The sequence below is a fragment of the Musa acuminata genome, chromosome BXJ3-8 (genome assembly GCF_036884655.1).
Source record: "Musa acuminata AAA Group cultivar baxijiao chromosome BXJ3-8, Cavendish_Baxijiao_AAA, whole genome shotgun sequence".
Lineage (NCBI taxonomy): Eukaryota > Viridiplantae > Streptophyta > Magnoliopsida > Zingiberales > Musaceae > Musa > Musa acuminata.
Window position 1 is genome coordinate 47,212,648 of NC_088356.1, and position 18,031 is coordinate 47,230,678.

General features: G+C 38.4%; 4 protein-coding genes across 9 annotated transcripts; 2 read left to right on the top strand and 2 right to left on the bottom strand.

Annotated features, from left to right (window-relative positions):
* Positions 1 to 94: 94 nt before the first annotated feature.
* Positions 95 to 1,931, top strand: LOC103996038 (uncharacterized). The gene has a single exon (XM_009416836.3). The coding sequence runs from the start codon at positions 480 to 482 to the stop codon at positions 1,602 to 1,604; it is 1,125 nt and encodes a 374-aa protein (XP_009415111.2). The 5' UTR covers positions 95 to 479; the 3' UTR covers positions 1,605 to 1,931.
* Positions 1,932 to 3,470: 1,539 nt separating this feature from the next.
* LOC135645606 (probable magnesium transporter NIPA2) lies at positions 3,471 to 9,231 on the bottom strand. 2 transcript variants are annotated; one of them, XM_065164151.1, is made up of 9 exons: positions 8,711 to 9,231; positions 8,401 to 8,612; positions 8,105 to 8,161; positions 6,293 to 6,383; positions 6,041 to 6,201; positions 5,708 to 5,835; positions 5,491 to 5,628; positions 4,542 to 4,634; positions 3,472 to 4,014 (listed from the first exon to the last, which is right to left on the bottom strand). In XM_065164151.1, the coding sequence occupies exons 2-9, from the start codon at positions 8,525 to 8,527 to the stop codon at positions 3,856 to 3,858; spliced, it is 954 nt and encodes a 317-aa protein (XP_065020223.1). In that variant the 5' UTR covers positions 8,528 to 8,612; positions 8,711 to 9,231; the 3' UTR covers positions 3,472 to 3,855. The 2 variants fall into 2 exon arrangements, with proteins under 2 accessions (XP_065020224.1, XP_065020223.1); XM_065164152.1 differs by lacking the exon at positions 8,711 to 9,231 and having other exon boundaries at positions 3,471 to 4,014.
* A 950-nt stretch (positions 9,232 to 10,181) lies between these two features.
* On the top strand, positions 10,182 to 14,140 carry LOC135586193 (uncharacterized). Of its 5 annotated transcripts, none has more exons than XR_010498827.1 (5): positions 10,182 to 10,619; positions 10,740 to 10,805; positions 12,083 to 12,487; positions 12,662 to 12,731; positions 13,063 to 14,140. XR_010498827.1 is itself a non-coding variant. In XM_065164155.1 (3 exons), exons 1-3 carry the CDS (start codon positions 10,471 to 10,473, stop codon positions 12,138 to 12,140), a joined length of 273 nt encoding a protein of 90 aa, XP_065020227.1. In that variant the 5' UTR covers positions 10,182 to 10,470; the 3' UTR covers positions 12,141 to 12,508. The 5 variants fall into 5 exon arrangements, 1 of the variants encoding a protein (XP_065020227.1); XR_010498828.1 differs by having other exon boundaries at positions 12,083 to 12,317; positions 13,533 to 14,140; XR_010498829.1 differs by lacking the exon at positions 10,740 to 10,805 and having other exon boundaries at positions 10,480 to 10,619.
* Positions 14,141 to 14,668: 528 nt separating this feature from the next.
* LOC135644989 (heat stress transcription factor A-5-like) lies at positions 14,669 to 16,458 on the bottom strand. Its single transcript, XM_065163000.1, has 2 exons — positions 16,120 to 16,458; positions 14,669 to 15,930 (listed from the first exon to the last, which is right to left on the bottom strand). The coding sequence occupies exons 1-2, from the start codon at positions 16,348 to 16,350 to the stop codon at positions 14,884 to 14,886; spliced, it is 1,278 nt and encodes a 425-aa protein (XP_065019072.1). The 5' UTR covers positions 16,351 to 16,458; the 3' UTR covers positions 14,669 to 14,883.
* Positions 16,459 to 18,031: the final 1,573 nt, after the last annotated feature.

Consider the following 18,031-nt stretch of genomic DNA (forward strand, 5'->3'; position numbering starts at 1 on the left):
GAGCCAACCTCAATGATGGTCATGTGCATGTGCTTCCAACAAGCACTTTTACACACACACAAACACACACACTCTGATCTCTCATCTTCTCTCTACTCCATCCTCTTGTTTAGCAGCCACTAAGCCAGGCATTTAGATAGATGAGTCTCAAAAATGTTATGATCTTCTTTCCTAATTCCACCCTTATTATCTTTAGCAATCACTGTGATTCCTGCAATGGCCAAATCTGAGGAGGCAGAAAAAGAAACTGTGGCCATGTTCACATCACTATCCCTGTGGAGGATTGATCTTTGGTAGCTTTTTCCTGTCACACCAAAACTACACCCCACAAGGAATACAAGGAAACACCAGCAATTATCTTTTGATCTCTCTATTCTTCTTCTTCTTCTTCTTCTTCTTCAGTCCTCCATTTCTGCTTTCTTCCCCACCAAACTCCAAAACAAAGGTAAGAGAAAGAAGAAGAAGAAGAAGAAGAAGGCATGTCCAAGTTATGGACTTCTTGCAATGCCGGTCTCCTTCTGGCCATCCTCTTGGATGACTTCCTCTCCTTCTGCACCTTCTTGACCTCTCATCCATTGCATTTGGCCTACCTGCTCTTCTTCTTTCCTTACCTTGCCCAATTACTCTCATTCCTCTCTCCTCTCCTCCTCTCCACTGTAGTCCTCCTCTTGGTTCTCCTTACCATCTCCCCCTACCTCGATGAGGCGCCCCCTGCGGCGCCACCCGAGTTCGTCGGTAAAACTTGCTGCATTGTCCTCAGCATTCTAAAGGACAACCTCCATGGCAATGGGAGGATCGACCTGTTAGACCAATTTGCGTCGGTAATTCTCTCATCGATCGATGATGCCAGTCCAAGCTCGCAGGAGAGTGCCGCGCAAGCACTGTTCGGCGAGTTCTTTGAGGATGCTTGTTCAGATCCAGAAGCAGAGGAGAAGTGTTTGGCTTCTGCTGTTGGGGGCGGAGGAAGCAGTTTGGAGGAGACTCCTACTGATGTCGCTTTGGGCATTTCCGCCACAGATGGTGAGCACCAGGTAGCCAATTCTGGGACCGGAATCCAATGCAGGGCAACTGAAGCACAAGCAAAAGGAATGCCGAATGCTCGAGAGGTCCTTGGCTCACATCGGGAGTTTGCAGAGCCCAAGCGGGACGAAGACAGAGCAGAGCATCTAACAGAATCTATGACCATCGAGAGGCTTCAGAGTTATGGATCGATAAGGAAGGAAAAAGAGTGGAAGAGGACGCTGGCTTGCAAGCTGTACGAGGAACGAATGACGTACAAGCTGTGCAAGGAACGAAAGGTGGCGGAAGGTGGCGAAGAGATGGATCTACTCTGGGAGGCTTACGAGGCCAATGCTAGTGAGACTGATACCAAGAAGAAGGAGAAGAAAGCAAGGAGAGTGGAGCTTGAAGAAGAGGAAGAGGAAGAGGAAGAGGACGAGGAAGAGGAAGCAACAACTGGACAATTGTGCTGCCTTCAAGCATTGAAGCTATCAGCTGGAAAGATGAATCTGGGAATGGGGAAACGAAATCTGATGAAGATATCTAAAGTTCTGAAAGGAATGAGGATGTTCCATGTGGGTAGTAGAAAGAGCACCAAAGCATAAAATCTAGCTCAGAAGAAATAATTTGTGAAGACTGTAAAAAGGAGGCACAGTTATGAGAATCTCACTCTCACTCTCTCTCTCTCTCTCTCTCTCTAAAAAAAGATCTGATTGCACTTTGAAGCAGCATCCACAGTCTGCTACTGATGGTTCTTGCCTGCAATTCATCTGTGTTCTAGTGATCCTCACTTGAAGGTGCTGTGGAGTTTGTAAAAAGGAAGTATAGTCATAGAATGCCATTTCTCTCTACACAAGATTTTGGTTGCTCTTAGAAATGGTACCTAAGTCTGTTGGTGATGTTTCCTTCATGCAATTCATCTGTGTTCCAGAAATGCTCTCTTTCATGAGATATTGTCATTGCCAACTTATTTTTCTGTACTTTTTTAGTTGTAATGCAGTATGGAATAACATCTTAAAATTTCCTGAGACATCAAACAAAAAATAACGGGTAAAGATTTTGACTGTCGATAGAAAGATTCGCAAATAAAACTACTCTTATCGGATATTAGAATTCCGTAAACAGGTGAGTGAATAAGGAGATAGGAATCTCAAGAACAGGTGACCAAAGTAAAAAAAAATTGGAGAAAACATCTCTTTCTTGATGAGTTTTTTGGGTAAATCTATGTGTGAATGAGACTAATAACTGTTAACCATGAATTGAGAAGTCATCAAAATCATCTCCCTCTTCTATTGTCAAATGGCTTGTGAACATTAAGAGAGAGTACCAGTTGATGTTCTTCAGCTTATGTATTCTTGATTCTTAATCACAATACAACAAGATTGCATACCTCATCGGTGGTAACAATTGACACAGTTGCCCAAAAAATTTCTGATCAAGGACAACCTTGTCCAGAAATGATTGATGCCCATGGCACCACCACCCACCCACATGAGTACTCTCTCTCTCTCTCTCTCTCTCTCTCTCTCTCTCTCTCTCTGTACATATATATAACCTATCTATCTCCAGCCATCATGCATTGTCTCTTGGGAAGCATCAGATACCAGCTTTAACTACGTGATTATAGGACATCAAAGTGACTAGCTACCAGAACAGGTCACTTTTTCATCTCTCTCTCTCTCTCTCTCTATCTATCTATCTATCTATCTCTATGTCTAGGTAGGGACAAAAGACAGTCCAAGGTCCAGCACTTTCCACCATCATAGCCCTGCTTCATTTCTCTTGGTCCCTGATCTCTTAATCAGCAAAACACAACTTTTTTCAGTACTAGCTAAATGGGTGACTTAGCCCTCTGTTTGACTTCATCCCCTTTGGACATTTCCTCATGAAAACTAAAGCTGCAGTCCTACTTATAGAAGCATTATGGGAACAGCTTTACTACTAACCAAACAACCTCAATGTTGGAGCAGGACAGTTGGTGTCTAATGGCTATCAATGTCTTCCCCCTGCTCTATTGTTTGATCATGAGGATGATTACCTATTACTAATTTCCACTGTTGAAGATGGGATACACAAGATACACCTTGGTAAGGACATGAACTGCAGCAGCAGCATCATCAATTGACAGCCATTGCCATCAATCCTTGCTTCATTGTGTCTCCACAGTAGGAGCAGATTTAATGCTTTTACAGAAGATCCAATGAGGTTCACCATTGACTATACAGACTAGCCAACCATTACATCATACTTAAGATAAGGATCTTTTTTCTGATAAATCACCACTTTCCAATCTATTTGAGTAACCCGATTACAATATAAATGACAGTGCAGGATTTAACACATTACTAATCTCTATTATTGTTATCATTTAATAGTATTTCATACCACAGAGAAAAAGAAGATCAACTATGGTCATGATAGTTCCATAAGTTAAACATCATAAAAGATGAAGTCCAAAATGGATTGACCTCAAACTAAAGATTGTAAAATAAAGGCTGGAAAATCATTTACTTCATTTTGCTTTATATAATCAGTTGCAAGATGTGCTTCACATGTACAAAAACATAAAATTACCTAATTATCACAAAATTAGTATTAGCAATTCTTCTCTTCAAGATTCCTGTAGCCTGATAAATAATTCTCAGAAGGATTATCCTCGGACTTCCTTTTCTGCACAATTTATCTGGGAAACTTTGAAACTCACTTCCAGATATCATGATCTGAGTCCTTGGAAGTGTGCTTTCTGTTACATTTTGCTGGATTAACTTCACCAATAAGTCATGTGCGGAGGCACAAGGCTTGGAATCCGAACATGTGTCTGAAACGAATCTGAGACTCAAGTATGATTGAATGCAGTTAGTGGTGTGAGAGTTCTGTCTCAGAAAATATAATTGGTTCTTTGTTCATAGAATTTCCCATGTCCTTTGTCTTATGAAGAAGAAAAGTTCCTGAAAGAATTGTAACAAACCCACAAAGCTCCGTAACAATCTGCGATGCATTCTGTGAAGCCCAGTCCTGGAAACAACAGAAATTAGGTAAAGCCTGGCTGATCTGTGCCCAAGGCAGCCATTTGTTAATGTCTGAAGTCTGAACTCTGTGAAGTGATTACTATATTTAAATGTCTAGAAAAAGCACTTCGTCAGAATATAATTAGCAAAAGGGTTAGCTAAAAGATGAAGAGATTTATTTAAAGGTGTCCACCTTTGTTCTTAAACAAGAGAGAATTTCAAACAAAACTCGAGTTTGAGCTGTTCACAGACATGGAGCTATTATGGCAGCCCTATATATGAGTTTCGTCTCGAATACTGATCAGTTTTTCCCTAAAAGTCAGTATAAAGTAGATGTCTCTAGAAAAAGAATTTGCAGTATAAGTCATATCAAGAAACAAGAACATAATAACACATATAAGAAGTAGATGATTTTAACTCCATTGTTAACTTGTCATTCATAAAACTCAGGTATCTTGATATGTAAAAGCCATTAGCATCAAATATAGGGGCATTGAAACAAGGTTTAAATAAGTTTGTCTAGTAGATTTTTACCTTAAACATGATCATGCTAGCAAAGATAGTGAGAGTCGTGAACATCACATAGTAGACAGGAGAAATCACCGCAGTGTTGAAAGTGTCCAAAGCCTGCAAATCATAGGCATATCAGCATATCCTAGAACTTCAAAGCACTTAGAGAGATTAAAAACATACAAATGACTGCATAGTTTTCTAATCCTATCATTAACTATGCGCGCATGGATGTCAAAAGTTAAATAAGATCCTTGTCACTCAAGTACAAACTCATAAACAAAAATAAATATAAGCATACGTATTCAAGTATGCCTTAGATAAATTGAGATTCCAACTGAAAATGAGAAATCCTTTTACAAAAGTACACTATTTTTTTTATCAGACAAAACTATAATTGGGCTTTCTAGTGGCAAAATGGTCTGGTTTGTCATCATCCACAAATGTCCAAGTACAACCTGGATTTTTTTCTATTATAAAATTTGCATTCTGGTTGTTGTTTCAGTTGAAACAGATAAAATCTTATTCATTTCAGTTCAATTTCAGTCAGGTCCAGGACCAAGTCATGGCTGAAGCTCACTTTCAGATGGTTTCTTAGAAACAGTTTTGTGATTTCAATAGAACAGCTTTAATCAAGTTCTGACAATTTCATAAAAAGTAACCGGTTTTAGCAAATATCAATTGGAAAGCTTTCCACAATGTGAAAAATTACATGAACTCCCACACTCTTCCAACCCATAGTTCTTGATCCTCAGAGATTTATTCCTATTAATCAAACAACAAAAAGAAATTTCATTAAGACCTCTTTAGTCTCTTGTAGATCCAAGTCTGTTAATACAAATGGAGATCGTGTTGAAGCCCGCATGTATATATAAACACATCGAAAAGATGAGAACAATATCCTTTTTTTCCTAATCATCAGAAATTCTAAATGTACATAACGAATTGACTAGCATGAATACAGACAAGTTACCTTGTTCAGGTAGTTCAACTGCAGGAGACAACAAATTACCACAACAACTGTAAAGAACCAAGTCTGAACAAATACAAATTGGTTCATTCCAGAAAATGTGAGCTTCAAGGCAATGCCCAATGCTTTGACACTCATAACCTGTGTAAACAAACAAACAATAAAAAATGAATTTTCTTTTATTAAGATTGAATCTAGCTGTGAAGGTAGTTGAACATACCGTCAGAGAGCCCATCATTGAACAAATCCCAACATATACAACCATATGCGTTTGACCATAACGTGGAGCGAATCGGATAATTAGGACAAGTACCACAATGACAACTACACATGAATAAACAATGAACCCTGTAAAAACAAAATTCATTGGTCAGAATGTTACAGAAGTGACAAAAAATTACATGGCATGATGGAAACATGTGGACAAATTATACATCAGTGTCAGTTACGATTATGTTCACACTGATATAGTTGAAGTCTGCACTGGACATATCACTGTAGAAGATAAAAAGTTGATGTAGTTATTCCTAGTGGCAACTATTACTTTTGGTACCTGGTTCTGTAGCTAGGTTCCAAACTTGCTTCACTGACTCGATGTTTATCTCCTTTGGTGCATGTAGAACTATGTTTGTAGATCCCACAACACAAAGAATGCAACCAAGGACACCAAATACGTGCAGTTTTTCATCCAAAACAAAATGTGCTAGCACTGCACTGCATGAGAATAGATTTAAGGAGAAAGAGGGATCAAGCAATTATTGAGCATGGACATATCTAACAGAGTAGTACGTGTGGACTGTGGTACCTGACTATAATACTCAAAGCTCCCAAAGGAGTAACAAGTATTGCTGGAGCAAATGCGTAAGCAGCAAAATTAGCTATCTCACCAACAATCACTGAAAGAAAAAGAAGCAAAGTAACACATCAAATTGAGCAAGAAATGAGAGATAAAAGAGCTCAAGAAGAACTAATTTTGACTGAGTAAGAACAGCGTTACAAATTTATCCCAGGACATGACATAAAAGACAGAAACTTTTAATAAAAAGTGGCAATTATCAGTTTAAAGCTATAAGTGCTGTTCATCGGTATTGAACATCTCTATGGCAAAAGATGATTTGACAAGAGTTATATCAACTATTACGAAAATATTATGGTACAATGTATTTACAATCCCTCATATGGTTATAATTTTTATAGACAGGATAAACAAAAGATATCCTCCAGTTAGCAATGACCCTGTCAGGATAGAACTCAAAGGACGAAAATATTCCTGAGATGTTTTTACTTCTATCTACCCAATTACATCAGAAACGTATTATTATAAGATAGGTAATATATTGCTAGAACCTACTAAATATAAATATCTACTACTGCAGGTGAGATTTGGTCTCTAGGCAATCAATGCTAATGCATAAATTGGGCGGTAAACTGGTTATTAGGATAATTTGATTCTATTTGATTTCAGGTTGCAGTAGTTGCGATTAAGCTACACTGGCCATGGAGAAAGGAAAACATGTGCAGCCCATTTAAGTTTGAGACAACCTGCTTAAACTTTGTTTATACCGACTAAGTTGATGCAACAAATACTAATAGTCTTTTCTTTAAACAAGCTATTATGTCTACAGAAACAAATAACATCGGCAAGGCATTGAATAATCTTACTTCAATTATCATTTATCACAGTATTGCTGCAGAGATGCTAATTGCTAAATAAAACATGACAAACAAGCTAAAATTAATGATCTAATTGATAAGAAAACACTAAATAATATTAAGAAAATAAAATTGAAAATATTAAAATTTTATTATTGGTGTTCAGAATTGGCCTAAGCTTCAACAAAACCTTTTAGGTTTCGTATTGAGTATGGCCTTTTATAAGTATAATGTCAAAGTCGAAGGGTATTATCCAATCAAGAACAAAAAAAACTTGATAAGAAGTACTGAAAATTGTCAGAAAACTTCAAACTAATCTAAAACAGACAAAAGAAAAAAAAGCTCCTTTTTCAGGTTCCACAGTATTAACTCATCTCATACCATTCTTTCTTCGTCCTCACCGTATCCTGTTCTCTTTAAGAAGTCCTCACCTTCCCCTTGTTAGTGGTTTCTGTAGTCTTCACATTTATCTTCATTTCTTCCTACATTACATTGCTAGAATTCATCCCATTCCCTCTTCTTTCTCTTTCCCTACTATCTATCTATGCGTCTCTTTTTGTCAATATACATGCAAACACAAATACAACCATATTGATGATATTGTTTTAATATAAACATACTGATACAATAAACTTTACAACAAAAGGAGCAGCCCATAGATATGGACTGCATCCTCCTGAAAGTTTAATGCACTGATAGTGCACTAATGGCTCTTTGCTCTATCCCTGTTTCTATCGGGAGCTAAAATTTGCACCAAAACAAATCAGCTTGTAAATTTCTACTAACACTTCAACAACTAAAATGATGCCAATACCTTTATCAGAAATGTTTATTACTTGTGAAAAGAACCAATACTATCACAAGTACTAATAGTATGGAACAAAAGAGAGGTGCAGAATTAAATAACCAGGAACGAAGAAAATGAGAAGAGTAAATGAAATGAAATACTCATAATGGAACTTACTGGTGATCATCCCAAGCCACCAAAAAGGCTCATATAAGTAGGAGAACCCTCCAGATCCTTAAAGAACAAAAACAACTGAATTACATGTTCAAGCTCATTGAAACTAATAATGCACTTTTGTTATCTCGAACTGTCAACTCCTGTGCTATTTGTATCCAAAAGATTAGGTTTTCTTAACCCCAAAGCATATTTTTAGCTGCGCAAATCCATTATTTATACAAAAGAAGAAATTTGAAGACCAAAAATCATGATGCAAGGTAGCAGAACCAAAAGGAGATTTAGTAAAAGAGCACAACCTGCTCTGACACCGTACATCCCCGCCTTCTTCAAACCTATTTTCTTCACTATAAAGCTTGACCCGATGAAAACGCTCGAGGAGAGTGCCAGCGCAAAGCCCCGAATGTTATCAGCAGACATGGCCATTGCAGAAGCCTGAATTCCAACGCACCAACAGCACGAACAAAAGAACCAAAATGTTGCCGAGTGTCTCCACGTAAAACACAAGGTCCTTGGAACAGAGAACATATGTCGGGTTCCACAAAAAAGAAGCGTCCTTATCTGATTTCCTTCACTAAGAAAACGGAAAAGGGTCGAAGCTTAATTTACCTTCGAACGACAAAATCGAATCAAACGCCCGTGTATGAAATGGGCTCTATGTTCTTCAAGCGATAGAAGATCACGAACATTGGGATGCACCAGAAACGATCCCTCCCGTCTTCTCTCCGCAACAAGATAACAAAGATCGGAACCATATAGCGCTCCGGTTCAGGAACGGCTCAAACGCCTAACAAGCTGATCCGGAACGGTGCCAAGGATACGAACGTTCATGCTTGCCTCCACCAAACCCCGGAAACACAATGTCGCGATCCAGAAGAGCCGAAAGCAGGGGAAAAGGGCGATTTGGAGCTCATTTTCTGGGCAAGGAAACACACGACAAGATCCAAACTTTGGGATCGGAGACGCCTCGAGCGCACATCAAACGGATCAGGACGGCGCGACGGATTCGAATGCTTGGGATTTGGATTGTTGATAGCCCCCTTCGAAGGTCCGGAGCCCACACTATGTACCAACGAAATGACTCCTCTCCAAGATTTAAGAGGCGGATGGACGCTCCGAGCGCCGCGGGCCGTAACCTTACTCTCTCTCTCTCTCTCTCGTCTTCGATAACTAAATAGATCATTGTGATCTTACCTTACATATTTGTCCTTATAATAATTAAAAATAACATATTTACTCCTTAATGATCTTACCTTGCATATTTGTCCTTATAATAAATAAAAATAACATATTTACTCCTTTAAACTTTATGACAAGTATAGCCTCTCATTTTAAGTTTTTTTTTCGGTATATATTCTTAATTGTTAATTTTCTTATTTGGTATTTGATATTTTTATGTCTCTAATATTCTAAATGTCTTTGGTCCATTTCGTCTTCGTCTTACTTTCTATTCTCCTTGATTTCAAAATTCAAGGGTACCTTTTAGAAAAAAAATCAAAAAAGAATTTTTTTTCCATGAAATTGCATAATTTTCTATACTTCTAATATCTGAAAATATCATATTTATTATATTAAAATCTAATATAGTATGTATATATGTATATGTATCTTTATTTTAAGTATCTATCCTTTTAACATTTAAAAATAGCATATTTACCCTTTTAAATTTAATAATAATAGCATGTATATATATATATATATATATATATATATATAATTTTAATAAAATCAGATTAATCACTAAAAAATTGAAATAATATTTAAATATTTAAAATACTTAAAATGCCCCTTATCACTTTCTTCGATTCGTTCCTCATTTCCTTAATAGAAATTTTAATATAACACGAAAAAATATTCCAAGAACACATTTATATCTCTATAAAAAGATGAAAATCATCACAGTTTTATCCATAATTCCATAAGTTTTGAAGAGCTTATATGTAAAATAAATAAATTGAAGGAATCGATTAGCAAATTAGAGTCCTCAATAATTCAATTTTCATCATTTCTATTATATTTAATGGATAAATAAATAAGGTTTGAAGGACTTATACGTATATTAATAGTATGAAGGAATAAATTTGCAAATTAGAGCCCTCAAGGCAACATAAATACCCGACACAAAACAGGGCAAGGGAACCAATCAGAGGAGACGAGCGCAAGGAGAGTCCCCGGGCACGGCAACACCGCGCTCCGGTCAACCACCGCCCCCTCTCGGCGGTGGCAGTGGGACCTTCCGGTTGCCCCAGTGTCCGGGGGGCGGCGGGTGGCATCGGCTGTCCTCGTCCGCCTTCCGCACCCGCGCGGCTGTCGGGGAGGAGGCCAAGGCCCGGAGCAGCTTCGACGGCGTGAAGAAGGCGTGCAAGCAGATGGTCCGCAAGTACCATCCCGACGTGTCGCCGCCTGATTGTGCGGAGTACACCCGGCGGTTCATCGAGGTGCAGGAGGCCTATGAGACACTTTCGGACCCCCGCAGGGGTTGCGTCTCGCTTTCTCCACCGGGCGGCGGGTTGATGAGGTCGGTAATCTCGAGATAGGTTTTGGGTTCCCTGTCGGATTCAATCGCTTAAATTCGATTCCGATGTATGTGTAGTTTGTTCAAGTTGCTAACTTTTTTTTGACTTTTTACTCTTCTTAGATACCGTTTATTGTTGAACTCGAGGATTGTGGTCTTCCAGACACTTAAGTGTTTACTGAGAATTGAGTGAGTTGTGGTGTGAAATCTCTTCAAAGTTAGATCTTACTTGATAGCAAGATTGAAATGTTTGTGCTAAGTTATTCTAAGCATGTCGTATTATCTAGTTGACTGATTCTCTATTAGTTTCTTTAGGATTTAAATTCTAAATTTGTCTTCTTTTTGCCTAGATTGATATTATGTAGAGGTAGTGAAATTGCTACAATATTATGTTTCTTTTCTTTGGCTTATTGTTTATTTCGACTATCTTAGTGTTATGCTGTTTGGTGGAAAGTTTGTCATGAGAACCCAGAATAGGTTTCACAATATTTCCTTTTGTACAATTTAGGTGAATACCATGACATAGTTAAGAATCTTGAGCCTTGTCTCCAAAATCCCTCTTTGTTGTTGCTTTGCCAGATGACTTTTCTTAACTTGGTTTTTATCAGGATTTCCATGTCTTCTTATAGTGTTTTATTTATTTATTTTGTATTTTGAGTTTTGTTTTTTCTATGTTCATCCTAATGGTTCTTAATTCTTCACATTAAAATTGCAAGTGTGGATAGTGGGAGTATAATCCAACATGATACTCATAAGATGGTTGTTCTTTTCCTTGCAAGATCTTTCCGGTTAATGATTAAAGAATCGTGTTTCGACCTAATGGTCAAAGCACTATTTTTCAAAGAAATTTTGTTTATCCAGTAATAGAGATACAAACATCACTATGTCGCTGGTTAACTGGTGATAAGGTAGCTATGTGGTTTCTGGTTTCCACTATACCGTTGCATTGTGCATATATGAATATAGATCTCAGATTAAGGGCTAGATACTTGATATTTAAGGTTATCTTCTGCAGATGAATATGGAAAATTAGATGATCAAAGTTACATTGTCAATCCCATTCCGAACATGTAACCCGCCTATTTATTGGATGACTTTTCATTTTCTCTTTCAAGTTTTTCATGCTTTCATTGTTCAAAGATTTTGCTTTCACAACTATATCTGACACTTTTTTTTTCTTTTTGAGAGAACAGCGTTCTCTTATGCTTATTGTATTTGTTTTTCTTCACTTTGGAAAAACCTGTTTGCAACAAGGCCCTTCAAAATACACATGTAACCTCCTTGTTTTCATTTCCTGTGATGCTAAACCTGACAGGTACAGTTCATTTTGTCACTTCATGTAATTGATTTTCTTAAATTTTACAACTAGTAATCCTTGTTTCTAATCCTTACTGCTCTTCAATTAGTCCTTTGAGGGATTTTGTCATGTGTGTGCTATATGTTAAATCATAGTCATTTTCTATCAGGAACTGGAGGAGAGACCTGGTTGGAAAATCCATCACCAAGATCAGCTTGCTGAGTTGAAAAGGAGGAGCGTGAGTTAGGATTCAGGAGGCAACCTATCTTGGGGGGCTCGAGCGCGGAGACAAAGGGCTGAATCATAAGCTGAATGGGGACCATGTAATTGCAGTTGCGGATATCGTCTTACATATCAACTCGTTCTACGGTCTGACTTAATTGGCAAGGCTAATCTTATCCACGGTATAACCAATCTAATATCAATCCTGACATCATTCTGGTCTAGTTGATACAGTGTTGGTGAAGAGGGAGGAAAGTTGAGTTGATGAAAATAAAGAAACCATATCTGCTCATCCAAAGAATGTACAGTAATGAGTGATGTAATATAATGCTGACAACAAATATAATCCAATGTAAATTCCATTTCCTCTCCATCTATGTGACTTCTCACAGACCAAGTCATCTGATTTGCTGGTTAACTTATGTTGAATTGATTTTTCAAGAATTAACAGCTTATCTAAGAATATTACTTTTGTTGGAAATGCTTGACACTGTGTGATGTGTTCTCTACTTTCCCCTTGGTGCAGGATATCAATTGGATCAAATCTGGAAGTCTTCTATCGAAACCAATTTCATGCACGATCAATATGAAACAGGGTACCTTTAATCAATTCCAGATATTTTGGTAGTTTTCAAATTACTAGTAGCTTATTTGATAGTTCCAGAAATGCCACTATTGGAGGTTAAATACTCAGAATAAATTCCTGCTTTTGAGTTTTGAGAGAGAATTTGATATGCATAACTTGAATCATGTGATTAATACCTTTAGAATCCTTCAAAACACACACAGGATGAATTACAATGGGATTTGCAGAATCTGACCCTAAATCTGTGCATTCTCCACTTTGCTTTTGTATCTATGTATGTCTCGTAAGGTTCTTTCTGATTGTTCTTCTGAAGAAGATATTTTGGTTCATTGTACAAACAGGCAGCTTTACTTCAAGAACATGTCAGGTGATATTAGTAGTTGGATTAAATTTGCAGTAATATCCAACAAACAATTATATTCCTTGGAGACATGACATAACAATCTAAGCACTTCATTCTTATACTACAATGAGGAAGCTATTACAATCCAAGCAAAAAGGTGAGATTAAAGGCTTAGCTTCACACCTTGAATTGCAGCAGGTCTGGCCTCCCTTCTATGGGCTGTCACCCCTGCAGCCACTGATGATTTGACAGCCCCTGTTGTAGGGATTGGCCTTTGGGAAGACATGGCAGTTGTAGTAAGGGACACCAGGCTTGTTGCAAGGCACCACATCCCCCTTGAGAGCCTCATAGCTGATGTACTTCTTTTCAGTGACAGCCCACAACAGCCTCCTGCTTTCCTCCGAGCTCATCTCCATCTCCACCCCATGCTCCAGCAGGCACCCCTGACCTCTTCTTCTTCCACTGCAGGGCAGCTTCACCATCATCCCACTTGCAGTGGCTTGCTCTGGGAGGAGGAGGAGGAGAAGAAGAAGCAATGGCCAGAGGATCAGGCTCTTCTTCTCCACAGTGAAACCTGAGCTGAGCTTTGCCATATCTTCTTCCTGGTTGTGAGATCTCAGAGTTGTGTTCTGTGTTCTCTCTCTTTCTGTGAGTGGAAGGCTTTAATGAGATGTCAGCTGTTCCACCTGCTTTGGCTTTGTGGCCAGTGAATAAAGAGCCAGCAACCAATTTCTTCACTTCACACTGTTGTAGTGGGAGGGTGAGGGGAATGTGTCATGGTGGTGGGCAAATGCATTAGAGGAATAGAATCTTCATCATGGATAGCAATTCCATATCCATAACTTTTTTTCATTCCCTTTTGAAATGTGCATAAAAAGGTTTGACTATAACTATGTAATATAGTTCAATTGTTTCTTTGATTGTCCAAAAGAAGAGTTGGTAAGACATCCTGTGCACACAAATCAGGTATTTACATATACCGTGCCACCATGAGTAAATCTACATTGGTGTTTCTAACTCAATGTATTGTCACTGTTTTGTGGTTGTGAAAGGGTTAGTTCATGATTTTGATGTCACTCTAGCTGTGTGATTTCTTACAACACAGGTAAAGCTTGAAAGGGTGATTAGTGACTATCTCCAAATCTGTCATCCATTTATCGACATTTTTCACCGATGTTTCAGTAATATGATTAAAACAATAAAAAAAATTATTTATTATAACTATGATTATATATGTATTTAAAAATGATCATAATGAATAATTAGTTGATGGATCTGAGGCACAAATATAGTATAGCTCATGTTCAACTGGTCATGAACATGGAGCTATTTGGATCTGCACCAACTCATGTTCACATTACAACTTTGCCCCTTTGTAGCCAGAAACAATCATCAATTTTGCTGATTAAACAAAAAATTAAATAAGAATGACTATGCACAGTGAGTCCAAAATATCAAACACATCTGGAAATGTGTGTTTCATATATTTCTCCCATTATATACAAAGACAAGATATATAAAGATGAATAATCGCATCTTCAACATGAGCATTGTCATAGGTTTAGAGTAACCACCACTATCCTTGCATTGAAGCACACCATTAGTTCATGTCAATCTGCAGTGAATGAAGCACTTATATTACAAAGACATGGTACAAGAGAAGCTGGTTCAGGAAGCTTGTAAGTGTCAACCATAAGGGCAAAGAGAAGTCCTAATTGCTCCACACTGCACACATATTGTCATTTCCTTGCATGCTTTCCTCGTTTTGCTCATCATAAAGATTTTGCCTCAGACGGGCACTCGCATCTTCTGCATCAGATCAACCTGGCCTTTCAGTCAGAAACTGCTGCCAGAACACATCATTCGCTGGTATATGAACTGCAGATGCTTCATTACTAGGTGGAACCTCTTGTGAGGAAACGACTTTGGCATCAGTAGACTGGGCCACCATACTTTGAATAGTCACGACTGGTGTAGTAAGATCATTTTCTCTTGCTGTATTGGATGTTTTGAGATCAGTGGCATGAGCTGCCCCTTCATCCACCAAATCTGGAGTTCTACTTGAAAATTTACCACCATCTGTTTCCATTGCAGATGATGCAAGTGTTAGACCCAAATGACAAGGAAAGAGCCCATCATCTTCATCAATTTCCCTAACAAAGACAGCATTCCTTATTGAACAAAGGGGTGCCCCTGTTCCACAGAGCTGCAATGTCTCAGGTGTGGAAGGGAGGCACTCCAGCTCCTGACCACAGTCATTGTCTTCATTGGAGCTGTGAGTGACAACAGTTATCAGACTATCATCTGGAATACCTGAGCTCAACTCTAATTTTAGCTTCTCACAGAAGTCCTGATCGAGTATGTACCCCTTCTCGGGATTGGTAGAGGTATTACGATCAGCACGCAAGTTGTTCACCGAAGCCTGATTGCTGTAATCCAAATCTGGTGGTAATCTCCTCTTCTTATGGATGACCGAGATGTCCATCGACGAGGTTACCGCCATCTTCATGAGATTTGCCATAAGCTCAGGTTTCTGCAGTGCTCGCTGGACGAAAGCAAGAATTCTGAGATGCCGCTGCTCCATATCAGCCAACCTCCGCTCGAGATCGTCAATCTGGATCTCGGTTCCCGACTTCTGTTGCATGAACTTCTGGATAATATCCTCGAGGCCAGCTTTCTCCTGGTTGAGGCGCTCGATCGTGCCCTCTAGCGCAACCCTCTCGGCGTCAGCAAGCCCACCTCCCGGCGGATGGCTGTGGCTGTGGGTGGGCTTGCGGCGGTGAATTTTCTTGAGCAAGTGATTTTGACCCTTGACAAAGTCGTCGTTCGCGAACTCCCACCGCTCCGGATCGATCTTCTTGAATCCCTACACATCAAGATTCAATTTTGACTCCAAATCATGATCATTTTCTCCGAGGATAATCGACGACAAAGTATGTCAACTCGAAGAACAATAACCCAAGATTCGATCTTGACATCAGACCTAAAACATCACACCCAAGAACTGGATTCCCAAAACAAAGCGAGAAGAAGGGCTGAAGTTTGGTTTCCTTACATATGTGTTGAGCTGGCGGACGAAGCTGGAGAAGTTGTTGTGCTTGAAGTACGTCGGAAGCAGGCTGGTGACGAAGTCGATAGGGTTCCAGACCACAAAGCTCGCACCAGTGGAGCTCCAAGACACGATGGCATCGGTGGAGGCGTCGTCCACCATCTCGTACGTCTTCAGCAGGAAAGGCGCCGGACCACCACCGCCTCCGTTACCTCCCACGGGGACGCCGCCGTCCATCTCTCTTCTAGGGTATTCCGGTGCTTTTGCGGATCGCCGATTGGGTGCGCAGGGAGAGCGAGCAAAGTCGCGGAGACGTCAACGCGGGCGGGCTCGAGCGGACTCCTATTCTTCGGACGGCCGGTTTTATTACATAAAGCAAATTATATATCTAATTAAAGTAACATTTTGAATAATAAAAATAAAATGAGCAATTTTACGAATAAATTTGGATGTGAAAATATAAAGGATTCGTCGCACAGATACCTTCCGATGTGTTACGATCCGAATCAATCCATATATCGTACCGGTATAAACCTTTCATCCTACTCACATCATTACCATTCAAAATCGAATTACATTATTTTAGCCGATAAAAGAGCAACGAGCTTTTACATATTTATCCTTATACAATTTTGAAATGCCCTCTTTGTCCCCCAAAAATTGACTTCAAATATTTATATACTGCCCATATGTCTGTCACTTCCTTTGCATCTGTCCGATAAACCCAAATCAATCATCATAAATTATGAATTAAAAACATATCAATTTTTGATTACTTAAAAATAGCCTTTAATTTTTTTGTAAGATCACTTTGATTTAAAGAATTAAATAAAATTTATTGGTAGAAAATATATGAGATATTTTTGAAAGGTCTTGACGTTATTTAGAGTGTCAAGGTTATTGTACTAATAATTAATTGATGAAGATTTATTTTTTAAAATTATATATATATATATATATATATATATATATATATATATATATATATATATATATATATATATATACCCCTAAAAAATTTTAATATTAGGCTTTTATCGAACCGTGTCTTTTATTTGGAGCATCTCTTTTTTGCCAACTCAATGAAAATATCCTTGTCATTCATCCGTCATTATCGATCGATTGTCAAGATTATTATATTAATAATCAATTGATTAAGATTTATTTTTTTAATATTATATATATCCCTAACAAATTTTAATATTAGGTTTTTATCGACTCGCGTCTTTTATCTATAGCATCTCTTTTTTGCCAACTCAATGAAAAAAGAGATTGCTCATAGGTCCTTCATTCGTCACTATCGATCGTCGATTGCTCATACGGTAAAGAGAGGGAAAGAAGATGACGTGAAGTCCTTTATGGCAAGGATAAGTATGAGGTATGAAACACAACGATTCTCTTTCTTAAGTGGGATATGATAACACAACACGCAATGATTGTCATCTCAACAGTGATGAAAGTGTCAAGTAAGCGAAGGTCATAAATGGGTGTCCGATCTATTGGAACATTAATACTAAAATAAATATTTGATTAAATCAAAATAAGTTAAATATGTAAAAATTGAAGTAGAAAGTTTAGAAAAGAAATCTAAAGGTGTGCAAGCAATATCCTAATTGTATTTCTCCGTACAAACATTATTTACGAGTCGCTCGAGATACAACCGAATAATCTAAAGATGTTTCGCAATAGCAATAAAATAGAAACGAGAAAACTTATCTCTTTTTCTCTTTCTATATTTTTCTCATATTTTTGGCAGAATTTTGCTGCATTTTTTCCTACAATGTTCGGTGTGAAGTGACTTATTTATTACCAATCCCAACCAATAAGCAAGTGCCATGTGGCACTATGCAAACGCAATAGCCAGCACCCTAATGGCACGCTCTCGCGTGACGCACAACCGCGCGATGCATGAGTGGTT